General features: G+C 46.3%; 3 protein-coding genes across 12 annotated transcripts in view; 2 read left to right on the forward strand and 1 right to left on the reverse strand.

Moving 5' to 3' along the window:
• NEU2 (neuraminidase 2) overlaps window positions 1–17521 on the reverse strand; it is a 75875-nt gene that overhangs the window by 56076 nt on the left and 2278 nt on the right. For 4 of the 5 annotated variants that reach the window (XM_084638351.1, XM_084638353.1, XM_084638354.1 and 1 more), the window contains exons 2-3: window positions 16494–16627; window positions 13973–14149 (exon numbers count right to left, since the gene is read on the reverse strand). The gene's annotated coding sequence lies outside the window, so the exon portion shown is untranslated. The remainder of the gene's footprint in view (window positions 1–13972; window positions 14150–16493; window positions 16628–17521) is intronic. The other variant, XM_084638355.1, reaches the window with a different exon arrangement.
• Window positions 1–17521, forward strand: part of NGEF (neuronal guanine nucleotide exchange factor) — a 106742-nt gene that overhangs the window by 38420 nt on the left and 50801 nt on the right. The gene's annotated exons all lie outside the window — the stretch shown is intronic.
• Window positions 5875–8513, forward strand: LOC311525899 (zinc finger protein with KRAB and SCAN domains 2-like). Its single transcript, XM_084638356.1, has 2 exons — window positions 5875–7225; window positions 7892–8513. Exons 1-2 carry the CDS (start codon window positions 6709–6711, stop codon window positions 7960–7962), a joined length of 588 nt encoding a protein of 195 aa, XP_084494482.1. The 5' UTR covers window positions 5875–6708; the 3' UTR covers window positions 7963–8513.

The following is a 17521-nucleotide window of genomic DNA, read 5'->3' on the forward strand; positions in this document are numbered from 1 at the left end:
CTGGCTAGGCGGCAGTACTGCTGAAAAGGATCCGGGAGTTACAGTGGATCACAAATTGACTAGGAGTCAAAAATGTAATGCAGTTATGAAAAAAGCTAATATAATTCTGGGGTGTATTAACAACATTGTTGTACGTGAGACACGGGAGGTAATTGTCCTGCTCCTATTTAGCACTGGTGAGGCCTCAGATGGAGTACTGTCCAGTTCTGGGCACCACACTTTAAGAAAGACGTGGACAACCTGGAGTGAGTCCAGAGGATAGCTACAAAAATTATAAAAGGTTTAGGAAACTTGACCTCTGAGGAAAGGATAAAAAATAACTGGGCATATATATTCTTAAGAAAAGAAGACTGAGCGGGGACCTGATAGACTTCAAATATGTTAAGGGCTGCTATACAGAGGATGATGATCAATGGACATGGAGAACGATTGAAGGTAGGATAAGAAGCAATGGGCTTAATCTGCAGTAAAGGAGTTTTAAGTTAGATATTAGGAAAAGCTTTCCAGTTATAAGCACTAGAATAGGCTTCCAAGGGAGGTTGTGAAATCCCTGTCATTGGAGGTTTTTAAGAACACGTTAAACACCTGTCAAGGGTGGTCTAGACTCTAGGTACACTTGGTCCTTCCTCAGCGCAGGAGGCTGAACTAGTTGACTTCTTGAGGTCCCTTCCAGCCCTAGATATCAATAGAATCATAAAAATGTAAGTTAATAGATTCTTGTAATGGTGTAATGATACTACTACCTTCCATTTTCCCATTGAGCTTGAATCTAGAAATTTGATACACATTAGGAGCCACCAACTACATGGGAAAAGTAACAAAATGTGAAATTTCACCTTGATATATCTCTCACAAGGTTACCAGTCTAACAAGATACTTAAACTAGATTATTTCTTTGTTCATGCTGGATATGAAGCCTCCAATTTGGAGAGAGAAAGGTTAGCTGAGGTAATCAGTTATGTTTGTTGGACCTCAGCCAACAGAATAGTCAAAGGCACTGCAGTAGCTAACGAGGAGAGAGCCACCTCTGTCTGAAAGATGGACTACTATCAGCTCATTTGTTTGTGTGCACAGGCACACACACAACAAAGAATATATATGATAATGTAGATGATACAAAGTGTGTTGGGGCGTGATTCTGGGTGCGCCACATCGCTCACGCATGGTGACTCTATGAGAGACTGACGCAAGTCATCCCAAACACATGTTGCTAAAACCTTTATAACTGCACCACCCTGATTTATGTATGTGTCCCATATTTTTACAGAAAAAATATACAATTTTTTTAAAATGTTTTAAAATATATATTTTTCATATCCCTCCATCTGTACATCCTCAGTGCCTAGCAAGTTTAACTGGACATACTTGCAGGGAATGGAAAATTAAAACTAATAAATTTTAAATATCTAAAAGTAGCTTTTCTAGACATAAAAAGGCCATAACTTTAAAATCTAATATTTCAGGATCTGACAGAGCTAGAAGCAAGTGGAAAGCTTCTTTTGAATAGAATAAAACTCCTGTTTGTAGCACGTTGCATGGTCACACAATATCAGACCTTAAACTTACAACTGGGGAAGGACTGAATATTGCCCATACTCAACCTTGGGCCAATGTAACTTTTGTGGAAGCTGCAGGGAGGACAGAGGAAGGGAATTCCTTATTTGGGGGAAAAGGAGGAAACATTTCTGAGGCATTTTTTTTAAATGGTGTGACTTTGAGCTTGATAAGTTTATGGAGGGGATGGTATGGTGAGGTTGCCTACAATGACATGATAGGGGCATTAGATGGGGAGGGCTCTGAGCTACTACAGAGAATTCTTTCCCAGGTGTTTGGCTGGTGGGTCTTGCTGACATGGTCAGGGTTCAACTGACAGCCATATTTGGTGTCGGGAAGGAATTTTGCCCCAGGTCAGATTGGCAGAGACCCTGGGGTTGGTTTTTTTTGCCTTCCTCTGCAGCATGGGGCACGGGTCACTTGCTGGTTTAAACTAAAGTAAATGGTGGATTCTCTGTAACTTGAAGTCTTTAAATCATAATTTGAGGACGTCAGTAACTCAGCCAGAGGTTATGGGTCTATTACAGGAATGGGTGGGTGAGATTTTGCGGCCTGCAAGTGTGCAGGAGGTCAGACTAGATGATCACAATGGTCCCTTCTGGCCTGAAAGTCTATGAATCTATTTAGCTGCTCAGAAATGTGGGATGCTACATGCTAGATCAATCCTTGGAGAAACTGGTTACTCGACAGAGTGCAGGCGAGTCAAAGGAACATTATAAGCAATGTTCCCTCTAATTTTTTATATCCATGTGCGGAATGAATTTTGTTATGTGCACCAATATGGAGGTGATGTGTAGTGGGGGTGGAGCCAAGGGGTTCGGAGTGTGGGAGAGAGCTCAGGGCTGGGGCAGAGGGTTAGGGTGCAGGGGGTGAGGGCTGTGGCTGAGGATGCAGGCTCTGGGGTGGGGCCGGGGATGAGGGGTTCAGGGTGTGAGGGCTCCAGCTGGGGATGTGGGTTTTGGGGTGGGGCTGGGGATGAGAAGTTTGGGGTGCAGACTGCCCTGGAGCTGGGGCCAGAGGACTCCCCCCAGCCCTTTCCCCACCAGCAGCAGCTCCAGGAGAGAGGTGCTTCTCTCCGCTGGCAGCAGCTCCAGGGCCTGAGGAGAGGCGCGCAGTAGCCCTTCATGCCCCCAACTTGCTCCCCTCCTCAGGCCCCTGTGGCTGTGTGCCTGCGCAGCTCTTTGTATCCTACTGGCAGCTTAGAGGGAACTTAGATTATAAGTATAGTTCATCACATGGTTATGTCTATATGGCAGATGTAGAACTTGTCTAGACAAGCAGTGAGTTTGTGGTAAGCTGGGGTGTAAATCTACCCTGCACTAGACTATCACAGACTAACTGTCCACATGGACCATGCTGCCATGAACTAAGAGTTACCCAGCGCACTTCAATCTACTCTTGTTTCGAAGCAGGGTAGATCAAAGTGCACTATGGAACTTTTAGTATGCACTAGCAGGCTCCACATGGACACTGAGTGGCCAGCAGGCTAGTGCTAGGTGGATTTTCGCACTAAGTGTTCATAGAAACAAGCCCAGACTGACTAGACAAAGAAACCTATATAAACAGAATCATTTCACCTGCTACTGACATGTGGCCATCTCCGAGTGCACAACAACAATTTTTAAAGCACTTTAAAATCATAGGGACACAGATCTGGAAAGGACCTCGTGGCTTATTGAGTCCGTTGCCCAGCTAACACAAGCGACCCTGTCATATAATCGCATTCATAACTATATCAAGCTCCATCTTAAAATTAGTTCAATTTTTGACCCCACTACTCCTACTGAGAGGCGCTCTCCCTCCCAGAGTCATGAGGCTGCCCTTGTCCTCAGAGTGGCGAGGCCTAGCAGCCAGAGTCCTTGGTCTCAGGCAGTAGTGCCTAACGTTCACAGTCTCAGGCAATGGTGCCTAGTATCTTGGGCAGTTGCTGCACCCAGCAGCAGGCACAGCAGCAGGTAAGGAGATCTGGGTCCACCCTATTCCATTGAGTCCCACCTCCGGGGCCCTATGCAAACAGTAGTTCTGGTCATAGGTGCTGGAACTAGGGGTGCTGGGGATGCTCCCGCACTCTTTGGCTTGAAGTGATTTTAATCATATACAGGCTTTAGAGTTTGGTTCAATGGCTCTCAGCATCCCCACTATACAAATTGTTTCAGCATCCAAGTCCTGGTTTCAGGTTCAGGTTCTAACCTCCACAAACAAGTTCCCTGGGCCACTTCCTGTGATTCCAGTTCCAGCAGCTCTGCCATCTTTCTCCCTCTGTCTCTGCAGCCAACTGCGGGTCCTCAGTGGACTCGTCATCTTTAGCCTCCGCAGTCTGGTGCTCAAGTAGCTTCCTGGCTGGAACCTGCAGCGTGTGTCTGCTCTCTTCCTCAGTCAGTCCAGATTGAGCTGAGCTGCTTCCTTTTATATCCTGGTTTCAGCTGGAGCATTCCCAGCAAGGGTGAGAAGGCGTGACCCCCTGAGCCCACAGTGAATGCTTAACCCTTGCTGAGCTAGTGAAGGGTAGATACAACCCATCACAGTAAGATTTGCTGGATCAACAGAGAAAATTAGGTTCAGAAATGAGGGCTCACAACAGAAAATGTCCTGTGTTACCATGCCCCCACAATACCCAGTATCCACATCTGAGGGCTGCTGGCAAAAGTATTCCTGCTAATCTCGATTTTTAGGATAGCATGTAAAGAGGGAGGACTATCACAAAGATAACTGCAACCCAGATCACATAGCAGCTATCAAACTGATGAAGTGCCCAAGATTATTGAAAATGATAGTATATTTGAGTTTGGCAAGAGCAAAGAAAGTAGAACCCATTTCAGTAAATAAAGAAAAAACTAGATTGTGAGAGCAAGACATTTTGGCAGGATAATGTGCAGTTATGGCTATTCAGAGCAATGGGAATGTCAGTGTTGCATATGGATACAGTCCAAAATCTCCCCAGAGAAAACTTTTGTGGAATTTGTTTTCTTAACTTGCAGGCCCCTATTCCATTTTTTCTGGGTGCCTTGAGTAGAGCAGAATGCCTGGAGTAAATCTAAGTGGAAATTCCTTGTTCCTGTAGTCTTCTGGTCTCTGATTTGGTTATTTCACTAGGTTCAGACAATGGACAGAGAGCCTATGATGCCCATTACTATAATAGCTGACTGCTCATGAATATTAAAAAGAAAAGGAGTACTTGTGGCACCTTAGAGACTAACCAATTTATTTGAGCATAAGCTTTCGTGAGCTACAGCTCACTTCATCGGATGTAGCTCACGAAAGCTTATGCTCAAATAAATTGGTTAGTCTCTAAGGTGCCACAAGTACTCCTTTTCTTTTTGCGAATACAGACTAACACGGCTGTTACTCTGAAACCTGTTATAAATATTAATTAATTTGTTTTCACAACACCCCGTGAGATGAGAGGATATTATTATCCCAATGTAACAGGTGGGAAACATACACAAAGAAATTCAGATCAAAGTATTCACTTCTTTTAGATTCCCGATTTGGGTGCCTAGCACCTGATTTATCAGAGTAGTTAGAACTTTATAGGTTCAAAGCACAGCTCCCATTGACTTCAGTTGTGGCTGTGAGTGAGCAGCACTTCTGTAAATCAGGCCCCAGGGCATCCAGTCAGTCACCCAGAAAATGAGGACGATGCAATCAGTGAAAAGTTTGGTTTAAGTGACTTGCCCAACATCAGATAGGAACTGTGGCACAGGCAAGTACAGAAACCAATTCTCCATGGCAGAATTCAATGGCAGTAACCTTGACATCATCCCTTCTCTTCCTGCTATATTCACTACACACCTTCCAACTTCAGCAGCAAATGAAGCAGGGGTCCTACAGACAAGTCTCCTTTACTACTCAACCCTGCCTCATCCCCAGGGCAGGTCCAGGGGGTATGGAAAAATTAGCATGTGATCATGTTATTTAAATACTATCAGAATGCATATGCACAAAGGGGCCAAATTAAAGTTGCACAGGCAACCTTAATTCTGGCATTTCCTAACTGTTGAGTGCTTGACTTTTGCATCCTTAATACTGTTCTTATTGTTTGCAGGTAATTTCCAAGGTTTTAAAGAAAGCAAACTGAAAAGTCAGAAATTCTATGACTAGAGCTGTGTAAATAACCTATTTTCAGATTTGGCAACTGAACTGAAATTTTTTTGTTTTGGAATGACCCAAAACAAATTTTTTAAAAAATTTTCCTCAAATGATTCATTTCAAGGTTTTGTTTTTGTTTTTTAAATCTTTTAAATAAAATGTAGTAAAATTCAAAACAAAATGTCATTTCAAATAAAAAAGTTGAAATGTTTTAACTTTTTTGGAAATTTTTTCCACTGACAAACAATTTGGCGAATTTGACGCAAATTTGCAGAAGGTTGTTGTTGACCCAAATCTGCATTTTTTGGCAACAAAAGTTTCATCCAAAAAATTTCTTCCAGGTCTATATTATTGCATCACAGAGACATGTCCTACCCCCACCTGGCTCTTTCTCTTACTCCCATTCACTTCACCTAGCCAGTCCCAGTATCTACCTTTCAGGCTTCTCATCCCAGTCCCAGTCTCCTTCCTCAGCAATTCATAGTCTGACCTCTTGGGACTCCCCATCCCAGTTTCTGCCACCCCCCTTAACTATCACTCTCGTTGCCAGGCAACTCCCAATCCCCTTCCCCACATAACCCTGTAGCTGTTTGTCCCCAGTTTCCTTGCTTAGCCAGTTCCAGTCCCACCCCCTGGCTCCTCATCCAATCTCTCTCTCTTCTCCACCTTGGTTTCCAGTCACATCCCACACCCACTCACATTCCCAGGGCTTGGCTACACTTGCGAGTTAGAGCACATTAAAGGCACGTAGAGCTCTCTAACTCCGCAGCTAGAGTGCTCCTGGAACTCCACCTTGGCAAGTGGAATAACGTTTTGTGCACCCCCGCTGGAGCGCCGCGGCACCAGTGTGGACGCCTTGGTCTGTTAGTGTGCTCTGATCGGCCTCTAGAAGTGTCCCTCAATGCCTGTTCTAGCCACTCTGGTCATCACTTTGAACTCTACTGCCCTGCCCTCAGGTGACCAACCATCAGACCCACTCTTAAAATGTTCTGGGAATTTTGAAAATCCCCTTCCTGTTTGCTCAGCCAGGCGTGGAGTGCTCTCAGCAAATCTTTCCAGGTGACCATGCCTCCACGCGCCAGGCAATCCCCGGTATGGAGCAATGGCGAGGTGCTGGACCTCATTAGTGTTTGGGAGGAGGAAGCTGTCCAGTCCCAGCTGCGCTCCAGCCATAGGAATTACGATACCTTCGGGCAGATATCAAGGGACATGATGGAAAGGGGCCATGACCGGGACGCACTGCAGTGCAGGAGTAATGTGAAGAAGCTGCAGAATGCCTACCGCAAAGCCCGTGAGGCAAACCGCCACTCCGGTGCTGCCCCCACGAGCTGCCAGGTCTACAAAGAGCTGGATGCAATACTTGGGGGAGACCCCACCTCCATTCCGAGGATCACCATGGACACTTCAGAGCCCAGTGCAACAAGGCAGGAGGACCAAAGCAGGAGCAAGGGTGCTGAGGCGGAAGAAGACACCCCGGCATCCCTAGATGCATGCAGCCAGGAGCTGTTCTCAAGCCAGGAGGAAGGTAGCCAGTCACGGCAGCTGGTTCTTGGAGAAGGACAAACACCAGAGGAGGTTCCCAGTAAGCAGCTTTTATTTTGGGAAGGAAGTTGTTCGGTGTGGGCTCTTGAGGCGAGGAGGGTTAGGGCTGCACGCATGCCTAGATGCGGAATAGGGCGTTGATGTGCTCTCTCACATAGCGGTAATTGGCCTCAGTTATCTCTTCAAAGGTCTCATCCAGAACTTGGGCAATGTGTTTGCGCCGTTTTTTTGGGAGAGCCACTGTGGTCCTTGTTCCACTAAGGCTAACTTGTCCACGCCACTGTGTGTGAGGGGCGGGAGGACCATTGCTGCACACAGGGAAGCTGCATATAGGCCAGGGCGGAAGCCGCATTGCAGCAGAAGACCCTCCCTTGCTTCCCAGGTCACCCGCAGCAGCGAGATATCTTCCAGGATGAACTCCTGTGGAAAATGTGGGGACAGTGTTCAGTACATGGGCCCCCTGCCACTGTTGGCTCTTCCCACGGCACAGAAACCCAGAGGACAGTACAGCCATGAAACAATCAGTTACGTTTGACCCTGTGCTTACTCACCATTTTGGGGCTCCTGTGGGTTATGTGCGCTTGCTTTGGGACAGGCAAATTATCTTATTGTGTAGACTGTGCTTGCCCTTAAGTACGGGGAAATCATTGCTCTGTCTGATGTGAACAGTGCTGCCTCTGTTAAGTGTTGCATTTTGCCTTTACAGATGCAACCTTGAGATCTCAGCCATCTGTGTTATCACTGACTGAAAGACTCCAAAGAATCAGAAAGAAGTAATGCAGCATTCAGGTAATGAAAATCAAAAAGTGCAGGAGCGGCGGGATAGCGAAAGAAGGGTCCGCTAGCAGAATGAGGAGCACCAGCACAAAAGCGCAGTGCTCCAGCAGCAAAGCATGGATCGGCTGATAAGCATAATGGAGAACCAAGTGGACTCTATCCAGGCGCTCATAGCCATGAGGCGGAGCATTACCAAGCCCGCACCCCCTGCAGCCCTTTTCCAAAAACTCTTTCCCTTGTGCCCCCATGTTACCTCCAACCCACTTTCCCCAACATCCGGGTTCTTACCGCCACCAGCTGTCTCCAACACCTGTAGCTTCACCACCCAGCCCTGAAAACTACGACCCTTACCCACTGCACTCAAACCCCATCACCATGCAGTATAGCCATCCTGAAGTGCAGCACTCATTGCACAGCACTCCAGACAGGAAGGCCGAGTATGATAACAGGACATAGGCAAATCTGTGATTGTACTGTTCTCCACCCCACCCCCTTGCCCTTTCTGTTTCCCAAGCAGTTGTGTTTCTTTTCAATAAATGAATTTTTTGGCTTTTAAAACATTCTTTATTATTGCATAAAGTAAAAGATACCTTAGCCCAGGAAAGAAACAGGCACTGCAAGTCAGCGTAGCAAACACAGATTCCTACTAACATTGGAACCCCTGCACTTCACTCCCTTGCAGGGCACCAGACATTACTGGTGGCTTTCAGTCTCAAATTGCTCCCTCAAGGCATCTCTAATCCTTGCAGCCCCACACTGGGTCCCTCTAATAGCCCTGCTCTCTGGCTGTTCAAATTCAGCCTCCAGGTGTTGTTGACCCTCAGAGTTCCATGCCTGAGTGAATCGTTCACCCTTCCCTTCACAAATGTTATGGAAGGTACAGCACGCGGACATAACCACGGGGATACTGTCATCAGCCAGGTCCAGCTTCCCATACAGAGAGCGCCAGCAACCCTTTAAATGGCCAAAAGCACACTCCAATGTCATTCTGCACCAGCTCAGCCTCTTGAACCGCTCCTTGCTGCTGTCAAGGCTCCCTCTGTAGGGTTTCATGATCCACAGCATTAAAGGGTAAGCGATGTCTCCAAGGATCACAATGGGCATTTCGACTTCCCCTACCATGATCTTCTGGTCTGGGAAAAAAGTCCCAGCTTGCAGCTTCCTGAACAGGTCAGTGTTCCGAAAGATGCGTGCATCATGCACCTTTCAGGGCCAGCCTGCGTTAATGTCAATGAAACACCTACAGTGATCCACAAGCGCCTGGAGAACCATAGAGAAATACCCCTTCTGATTAACGCACTCGGAGGCTAGGTGTGCTGATGCCAGAATTGGAATATGCATGCCATCTATCGCCTCTCCGCAGTTAGGGAAACCCATTTGTGCAAAGCCAGTCACAATGTCATGCACGTTACCCAGAGTCACGGTTCTTCTGAGCAGGATGTGATTAATAGCACTGCAAACTTGCATCAACATGATTCCAGTGATAGACTTTCCCACTCCAAACTGGTTAGCGACCGATCAGTAGCTGTCTGGAGTTGCCAGCTTCCAGATTGCAATAGCCACCCGCTTCTCCACTGTCAGGGCAACTCTCGATCTCATGTCCTTGTGCTGCAGGGTGGGGGCAAGCTCATCACACAGTCCCATGAAAGTGGCTTTTCTCATCCGAAAGTTCTGCAGCTACTGCTTGTCATCCCAGATTTGCATGACGATGTGATCCTACCACTCAGTGCTTGTTTCCCGAGCCCAAAAGCGGCGCTCCATGATGGTGAGCATGTCCGTGAATGCCACAAGCAAACTTGTGTCATATGCGTTACTCGAGTCGATATTGTCGGAGCCCTCACTGTCACTTCGGATTATAAGGAATAACTCGACTGCCAAAGATGATGTGCTGGTGAGACTCGTCAGCATACTCCTGAGCAATTTGGGCTCCATTCCCGCAGACTGAAAGGGAAGACAGAGCGCGCAGTACAAAAAAATGTTGAAAGATGGTACCAAATGTGGACGGAAGCACAGGGATTGCTGGGATGCAAACTGATGCATCACGGGGCGTTGGGACAGGACTCAGAATGTCCCATCTCCCCCACCCCCTTCCCACAAGCCACAGCGCCATAATGGGAAGAGGTGCTCTGTGGTATAGCTGCCCATAATGCACCGCTCCCAATGCTGCTGCAAGTGCTGCAAATGTGGCCACGCCAGTGCGCTTGCAGCTGTCAGTGTGGACAGACTGCAGTGCTTTCCCTACTGCACTCTCCGAAGGCGGGTTTAACTCAAAGCTCTCTACATCTGCAAATGTAGCCATGCCCCCAATCTCGCTCCTCATTCAATCTGTGTCCTCTATTATCCCCTGCTCCTGGTCCCAGTCTCTTTGCCCAGCCAATCCCAATTCTCGCCCTGGACACTGGATCCTTGTCATTTCTATCTCTCCTTTCCTCACCTCCTTCCCCCCACCTCACTGGTTCTCAGTCCCAGCTCCCACACAGCTTCTCATCCAATCTCAATCTCCCCCCGACCTACTAGCTCCCAGTCCCTGTGTCCATCGAGTCCCGGTCTCTGCCCCCGTTCCCAATCCCAGTCTGTTTCCCTTCCCAACCATCTGACCAACATCCAAGTCCCCAGTCTCCACCCCCATAAACTCTTGCCCCAATCTTCTTCCCCTGCCAGTCCAGTTCTTGTCCCCTCTGCATTCTTATTAGGCAACTCTCTCCTCCAAATTCCCTGGGTCTGGCAGGGGTGTAATTGAGAACAAAGGACAGAACAATCTCCTTATTCTCAGTTAGATGCCTATAGGCAGCACAGCCCACAACCCCAGACAGCTGCAATTACAGGGGAAATCCTGCTCTGCCCTGGGCTGGAACCTGCTCACTGTGGACCACGTTATCAGGGAGTTTAGCTGTCAGGCTTGAACAAGTCTCTACTGAGCATGTACAAAATGGATTTTTCAAAGGGTTATAAATTGGCCAAAGTTGGGTGGATTTTCAGGGGACAGCAAAAGGCACGTCACTGACACAAAGGTATATCTCCCTGCCAAATTTCAAATCCCTGCTCGAAAGCATGGGGGCACAAGGATTTTTCAAAGAAAAGGTAACCAGAATTTTTTAACATGGGCAAAACAATTCTTTTTTCCCCTAGACTCATTCTGAGAAACAGCTGAAACATTTTGGCTGAAATTTGCCACAAAAATTCAGCCCAAGGCAGACAACAGAATGGAAAATTTCAGCCCAAATGGTTAAAGTTTGGAAAAGTTATTATAAGCAACTGAAAACAGCATTTTATAAAAGGAAATGTCAGACAACCTTAATAATGGGTGGTGCGAAGGACACACAGAATCAAAGATTGCTAATTTTAAAATAATAATCAGACCTAACTGGAAGACAGAGACACCATACAAAGGATACCCGAGGCAATACAGAACTGAAATGGGACAGTCCCGGGGGCTTGGCATGTCGAGTGGGGGGCCACCCCTATTTGTCCAGTGCAGGGTTGGTAAACCCGTCACACGTTTGTCAGGATTCCCTGTTGCAATCATGATCAAGGGGCTCAGGACCCCTGGCGGTCAGAGCAAACAAGTAGTCTGTAGCCTTTGGGCCTACTGGCCAGAGCAAACAATGGCAGTTGGGGCTCTGACCCTCAGGGCAGGGCAGGGTAGAGCAAACAATCAGTCTGCAGCCCCTGGGGCGGGACAGAGCAAACACTCAGTCTATATCCAGAGTCCCCAGTAGTCACACCTAGTGGCAATTGCAGACAAGGGTGGGAAGTTTGGGGAACCTGGGCCCACCCTACCACACCAGGTTCTTAAACTGCCTATTAAGGGTTCAGGCATTGGCTCCTAACACATTCCCTGGGTCACTTACTACCGTAAAGCCCATCTCGGGTGTCTCCTCAGCTGACAGTGGCTCGGCATCTCCATCAGTCTCTGTGGTTTGCTAGTCATCCACAGCGTAGTCAGGGTCCACAGTCCCAACAACCTAGAGAGTCAATGGTTCCGCTGCAGGAGCCTGCAGCACACATCCTTCCTCCACCAGCCCTGACTGAGCTGGGATGCCTCCTTTTATCTGTCCCCTCCATCTGGAGCACGCACAGCAGGGGAAAGGGGGTATGGTCTCCTGGGCTCATGAGTGGTCACCCCCGTTGACCCAGTGCAGGGTTGGTACCTCACAGGGACACAGAGCCAAAGCAGAGTCAGAAGAGATAGAACTCCTTTGGTCAAGAATGAACCAAAGGACTCAATGTTCAAAGAATAGTGGTTGGAAGTGGCGGCCAAAAAACTTCAGGGACTGGGGAGTTCCATTGATCCCACACTAGAAAGACAAGGCCCAGGAGTGAAAATTGTGCACAGATGGTATCTTTAGAGACTGTGATTAACAAAGTGAAAAATAGAAACTGATGCCTGAATTCCTGTGCAAAAATAACATATAGGACCTGATGTAACACTCAAAACACTCTACCAAAATATAGAAGTTATGCTTGTACTACTCATCATTGCAGAAAACACTGCTCAGCAGATGCATGCTGTCTAACTGAATCATGAAACATACTTGACTACGTATAGCCTTAGTGGAAGTTATAACTGACCCCACATTTCTCCTGTGAGTCAGCTGGCCTTGGTTGAACAGGGCTGTTTGTGTGAACCCCATTTGTACCCTTTACCTATGCAATACTCCCATTGACTGGAAGTCAGTGGGGGGGGTCCCCCCCGCCAAGTAAGGTCTGCTAGTCTGGGTGCTCTGTGTTTCTTCTTTTTAGTTTCTGTAGGAGGAAGATTAATGCAAAAAAATTAATACAAATACATATAAAAACCTCTTTTTTCCATCCTCAGGAACAGCCAAGTGAGGTTTTTGTCAAGCTTTCCAATAAAATTCACCTTTGTGCTTAAAATATACATGAGCAATGTTAGTCCAATGGGTTAATTACTTTGAAAAACTATTAGCACCTCAAAATAGGGGTTTAGAATAAAAATCCAGCCATAACTATACTATTGAAATAGGCAAATTATGAACTCCAGTAAACTATCACATTTTTAATATAGCCATGGGCCAGGTCAGCCAAATTTAAAATCTTCTCTATGCTAAAGCTAAGGACATTATGCTAAAGCTAAGGACATTTGGCAACCACTCCACTCCCTACATCCTTGAAGAAATACACACAAACTCACGTTCCCTCTCCTTAGCACAGCCACACTGAACATTCCCAGTGCCAAGAGGGCTAATGAAAGGAGGAGAGGCACACATGGGGATAATTCCCAGTGTCTGAGTGCTTCAGAAAACCCTATAATTCCTAAAGAGAAACTGTGTTGGTTTTTTTAAATTTAGAGCCCAGTCTTCAAGTTGCTTTGTGTCTGCTGTGACATCAGTGAGAGCAGAAAGCACCCAGCACCTAACAGGAGGTGCTCACCAGCTTGCAGGATTGATGCATCATTTTTAAAATGCACGTTATGCCAGTAGTTAGATTCTCTTTTTCCCACTCCTCTCCCCTGCTGGGTGTGAGGAGCCCTTTCTTCTGGTGTGCTTCTTAAGCACTTGTGCTGATTACAAGGAGCTCTTCAGTTATAGATCTAGAGACTGAAGTAGGAGTACGTGGTGTGTATTTGGCAAGGAAGAAAGGGCAACACTTTTCAAAGATTAAAGTTTAAAAATAAAAATATTCTTCCTAGGGGAAGAAAAATGAGCCTGTCACTGCTTAAAAATGGAACAGGTTTATATGGGACTAAAATGTGGGATGTTCCTTATTATCACAGTAGTGACCTCCCATGGTCACAGAAAGCATTCCATTCTCTAAACTCCTGTTTTCACCTCCTCATAGCTTTCAATTAAAAAAAATTGTGGATGCATATTTTTCATGCTTTCATCTCAGCCCAAAGGTGAGTTTTTTGTGGAAAGTTTGAAGAAAAAACATGCAGGCTGTCTTAATTAACAGGCAGTTATAGGATTATGGAAAAAAATATGTTTTCTATTTTTGCATATAACCCAAAATGCTTACGTTTCTAAAAAGTTCAGATTTGTCTTAGACTTACCCCCTGAGAGGGTGGCCCAGCAAAATAGGGGTCAGGATATCTAGGTTCTTCTCCTGACTCTGCCACTGACTTGCTGCAATTTTGAGCATCTTATATTATACTTCTCAGTAGTAACTCAATCTCCTCATCTGTAAAATGGAGATAATACTTTCCAACCTTTGTACAAAGTTTTCAGATCTACAGAGAAAAAATGCAATATAAGAACTAACTGTTAAAATATTTGGTTTAGAAATACTAGCACAAAAGTTATTAAAGTTAAATTCATTAACCTTTTAACATGCATCAGTTTCTTGTGAGATGTATCTAAATAGGTGCCCATGAAAGTTATATTTCATATATTTTCAAAGTGGCACTGAATGCATCCGATGAAGTGAGCTGTAGCTCACGAAAGCTTATGCTCGAATAAATTTGTTAGTTTCTAAGGTGCCACAAGTACTCCTTTTCTTTTTGCAAATACAGACTAACACGGCTGCTACTCTGAAACCCATATTTAATACTGTGTTCATTTTAGCACAATTGGTAAAACTTCATGCATTTTGCTGCTCTGGTAGATAGCAGATAGCTGCTGTGGTAGATAGATTGGTAGATATGGGTTTAGGAAGAACTACCTCACTCTTGGCCCTTCTCTTAAGGCAGGAGTGAAGAATAGGCAGCCCCTCTACCAGGAACAGGCTCATTAAAGTGATTGCCCTCCCATGTAAGTATCAATTCTCTGACCCCCCCCCCCCCCCCACACACACACACACAGCTATCAACTCTTCCAATACTCTTACCTCGATGACAAGGGCTCAGCTTTCAATCAGTATCCACTGATCAGATAAACAAGCCTCATTGCAACCAGTGCTCTTGACCACTTTACCCCATTTCCAAGCCTTTGGCCCTCCTCACAGTTGTCTGTCCCCCAGATCCCTCTATGACTGGTAAGTGCTGTATCACCCAGCTTTCCTATCATATTGACCCTCTAACTCGTAACAAATGCCTGCCCCCCACTTCTGGTCTCAAACACTCCTCACTCCATCATATTCACAGATGTGACAAAACACAGACCCCCCTTCCAATTCTCAAACTTCCCATTGTGATAAGCCCCGGACTTTTCCTTTTAGCTGTCAAATGCAATGACTATCCCATGATCCCCGTTTGAGTTATCAAAACCCTCTGTGACCACTAGCAGCTGTTAACCTCTCCCAGCAAACCCTCACAAAAGGCCAAATTCTTCAGTAACACTGGTTGTGATGATTTAGGAAATCCGTGTATGTACAATTTATGAGTTCTGACTGGTATTATGAAATTGCTGTATCATGGATGTGGAGTTAGCCAGGTGCTGTCAGGTCTGTGTTACATAAGGCCCAGACTAGGGACAAAGGAGAGCAGTTAACTTTAACCACTGAGCTCTGCCCAAACAATGTGTATGCTAAGAAAGGTTACCTGAGGGAGGATTGGAAACCAGTTCAACCAAGTTTGCCTACAGAGCTAGGATTTTCTGGGTGGAATATTTCACCCAAACAGGAGGAAAAAGAACTAGCCTTTAAAACTACAGAGACTGGGTAAGTAGGGTGACGCCCTGAGTCACACAGAAAGCTTGCGCAGGAGAGAAACATGCTTAAGGCTTTCATAGCAGTGTGGGCTTGTTTAATTGAGGGATCAGCCAGAAAGAAAGAAACTGGGGCACAGGTGAGAGAGACACTATGGTTGAGAGAAACTGTGTGCAAGGGGGCATCCTGAAGCCCAAAGAATGCTCAAGACTGGTGAAGAAACTGGGGTAGGGAAATACACATAGGTGTTTTATTGTTTGTCTACATCTTTACTTAAATATTGCAAGAGAGATAAAGAGTAATTGTGTTTGGAAAACTTTCTGAAGTCTATCTGTGTGTTGATTTGCTTCACCAATATGTGCCCCTCAAGAGTTAAACTAAACATAGAGCGACCATGGATGGAACTCTGGGAAAGGGTGTACTTAAGCGAGTCTGGGAGTGGGTCACTGTTGGTCCTGGGGGCTGAGGGAAGCTAGGCTTTGTAATCCCATTTCCATAAAGTGGTAACAGCCCGCCTGTGCTCAGGAAATGTGCTAAAAATGCCAAGGGCTATAACCTTTTCTGCCCAAGGGAAGTTTAAGAGCACATGAATCTAGTGTTTTGGGTCCCCTCCTCAACACAGCAGCCTGGAGTTTCCAGCCAAAAGGGGCTCTACCAGGGATGTGTGTGACAACCATTGTAAACCCAGATGGTGTCCATTAAAATCAGTTGAGTTTCTCTGGATTTATACCAGTGTAACTGAAAGAGGTTGGGCCAAATTATCCTGTTGCATTATTTAGCAAATAATACAGTATAATAGAGAAAAAAAAGCTGCTTTTGTCTATACCTTGAGACCCACATACGGATTTCATTATTATTGCCTAAATTGTATGATTATATATTGAAAAAAGCCATATTTATATATGCAAAAGGGTAAATTAAGGTTTGTCTGGGAAATTTAGCTGAGAATTTCCTGTTTAAATCCTCAGATTTTATTTGGCATGAATTACCTTTTTTTCCTGGGAGTTAGCAAATTGTAGCAGAGCAGCACCCAGCCTGTCCACAAGTTTTCAGACTGATCAGAGGGGTGTGACTGGATGCCAAAGTTCAAGCGGAGTCATCCCTGAGGCAGCATAAAGATTACCTGAATGAAGACAGATTTTAGAGTGCTGAAAATATTGATATTTATTGTATGAGCACAAAAAAAAAATCCCTGTAGAGCTGACAATTCTTAGGTAGAGAGGGGGGTGGAAGGATGAAGGTGCAAAATCCCCTGTATTGGGGAGGAAGCTAATTGTTCTGTCTGTGTAGTAATTTGGATTTGAGAGAAAGTCCCTCTGAGGGGAGACTGGAGGAGGGAATTATTCTGAGTTCCAGTTGTCCTCCATCTCAGAATTTGCTTTCAGTAGAAGTAATGCACAATATGCACCAAATCCGGGAGTAATCCAAAAACGCCACACTTCCCCTCCAAAACACACACTCTGCTCCAGGGCAGTGACGTGCAGACGAAGTGGGAGAGGGGGGTTCTGTGCCCCAAACTGAAGGAGGCAAGGGGTAGGGGACACCTCTGTGTGTGTGGGGAGGGGCGGAGAAGACCTGTGCTCTGGGTTTAAGGGGCTAGGGAGAGGTCCTCTGTGTGTGTGCTGGGCTGGAGGCAGTAAGGGGTGGCTGGGTGCACATGTCTCTGAGCTCTGGCTGGGGATAGGGGTGGTGGCTGCTGGAATGTGTGTGTGTGGCGGGGGGGCATGTCTGCCTCTGGGTGATGTACCCAGGGCAGTGGGCTCTGAGGAGAGCTCTCTCAAGGGTGCTTCTGTGAAAGGGGTGCAGCTGTGAGAGGCTCTATCTGGACAGGTGCCACCTATCAGGGGGGTGTAGGTCTCTAGCTGGGGAGGGGCTGTTGGGGGAGTGCAGCTCTCTCCTGGATGGTCCATCTCCTGGGGGCTCTAGTTAGGCCATGGGGCATCTGGGGGCCCAGTCCATCTCCCGGGGGTTCTAGCCAGGCCGTGGGGTGAGGGGCTCTGGGGAGAGCCAGGTTATC

This window comes from Lepidochelys olivacea (genome assembly GCF_965140295.1).
Source record: "Lepidochelys olivacea isolate rLepOli2 genome assembly, chromosome: 9".
In the NCBI taxonomy this organism is placed as follows: domain Eukaryota; kingdom Metazoa; phylum Chordata; order Testudines; family Cheloniidae; genus Lepidochelys; species Lepidochelys olivacea.

Coding starts and splice junctions, on each gene's coding strand:
- LOC311525899 (XM_084638356.1), top strand. CDS start 6,709: ATGCCTCCACGCGCCAGGCAATCCCCGGTATGGAGCAATGGCGAGGTG. Junction 7,226..7,891: donor AACACCAGAGGAGGTTCCCA/GTAAGCAGCTTT, acceptor TTGCCTTTACAG/ATGCAACCTTGAGATCTCAG.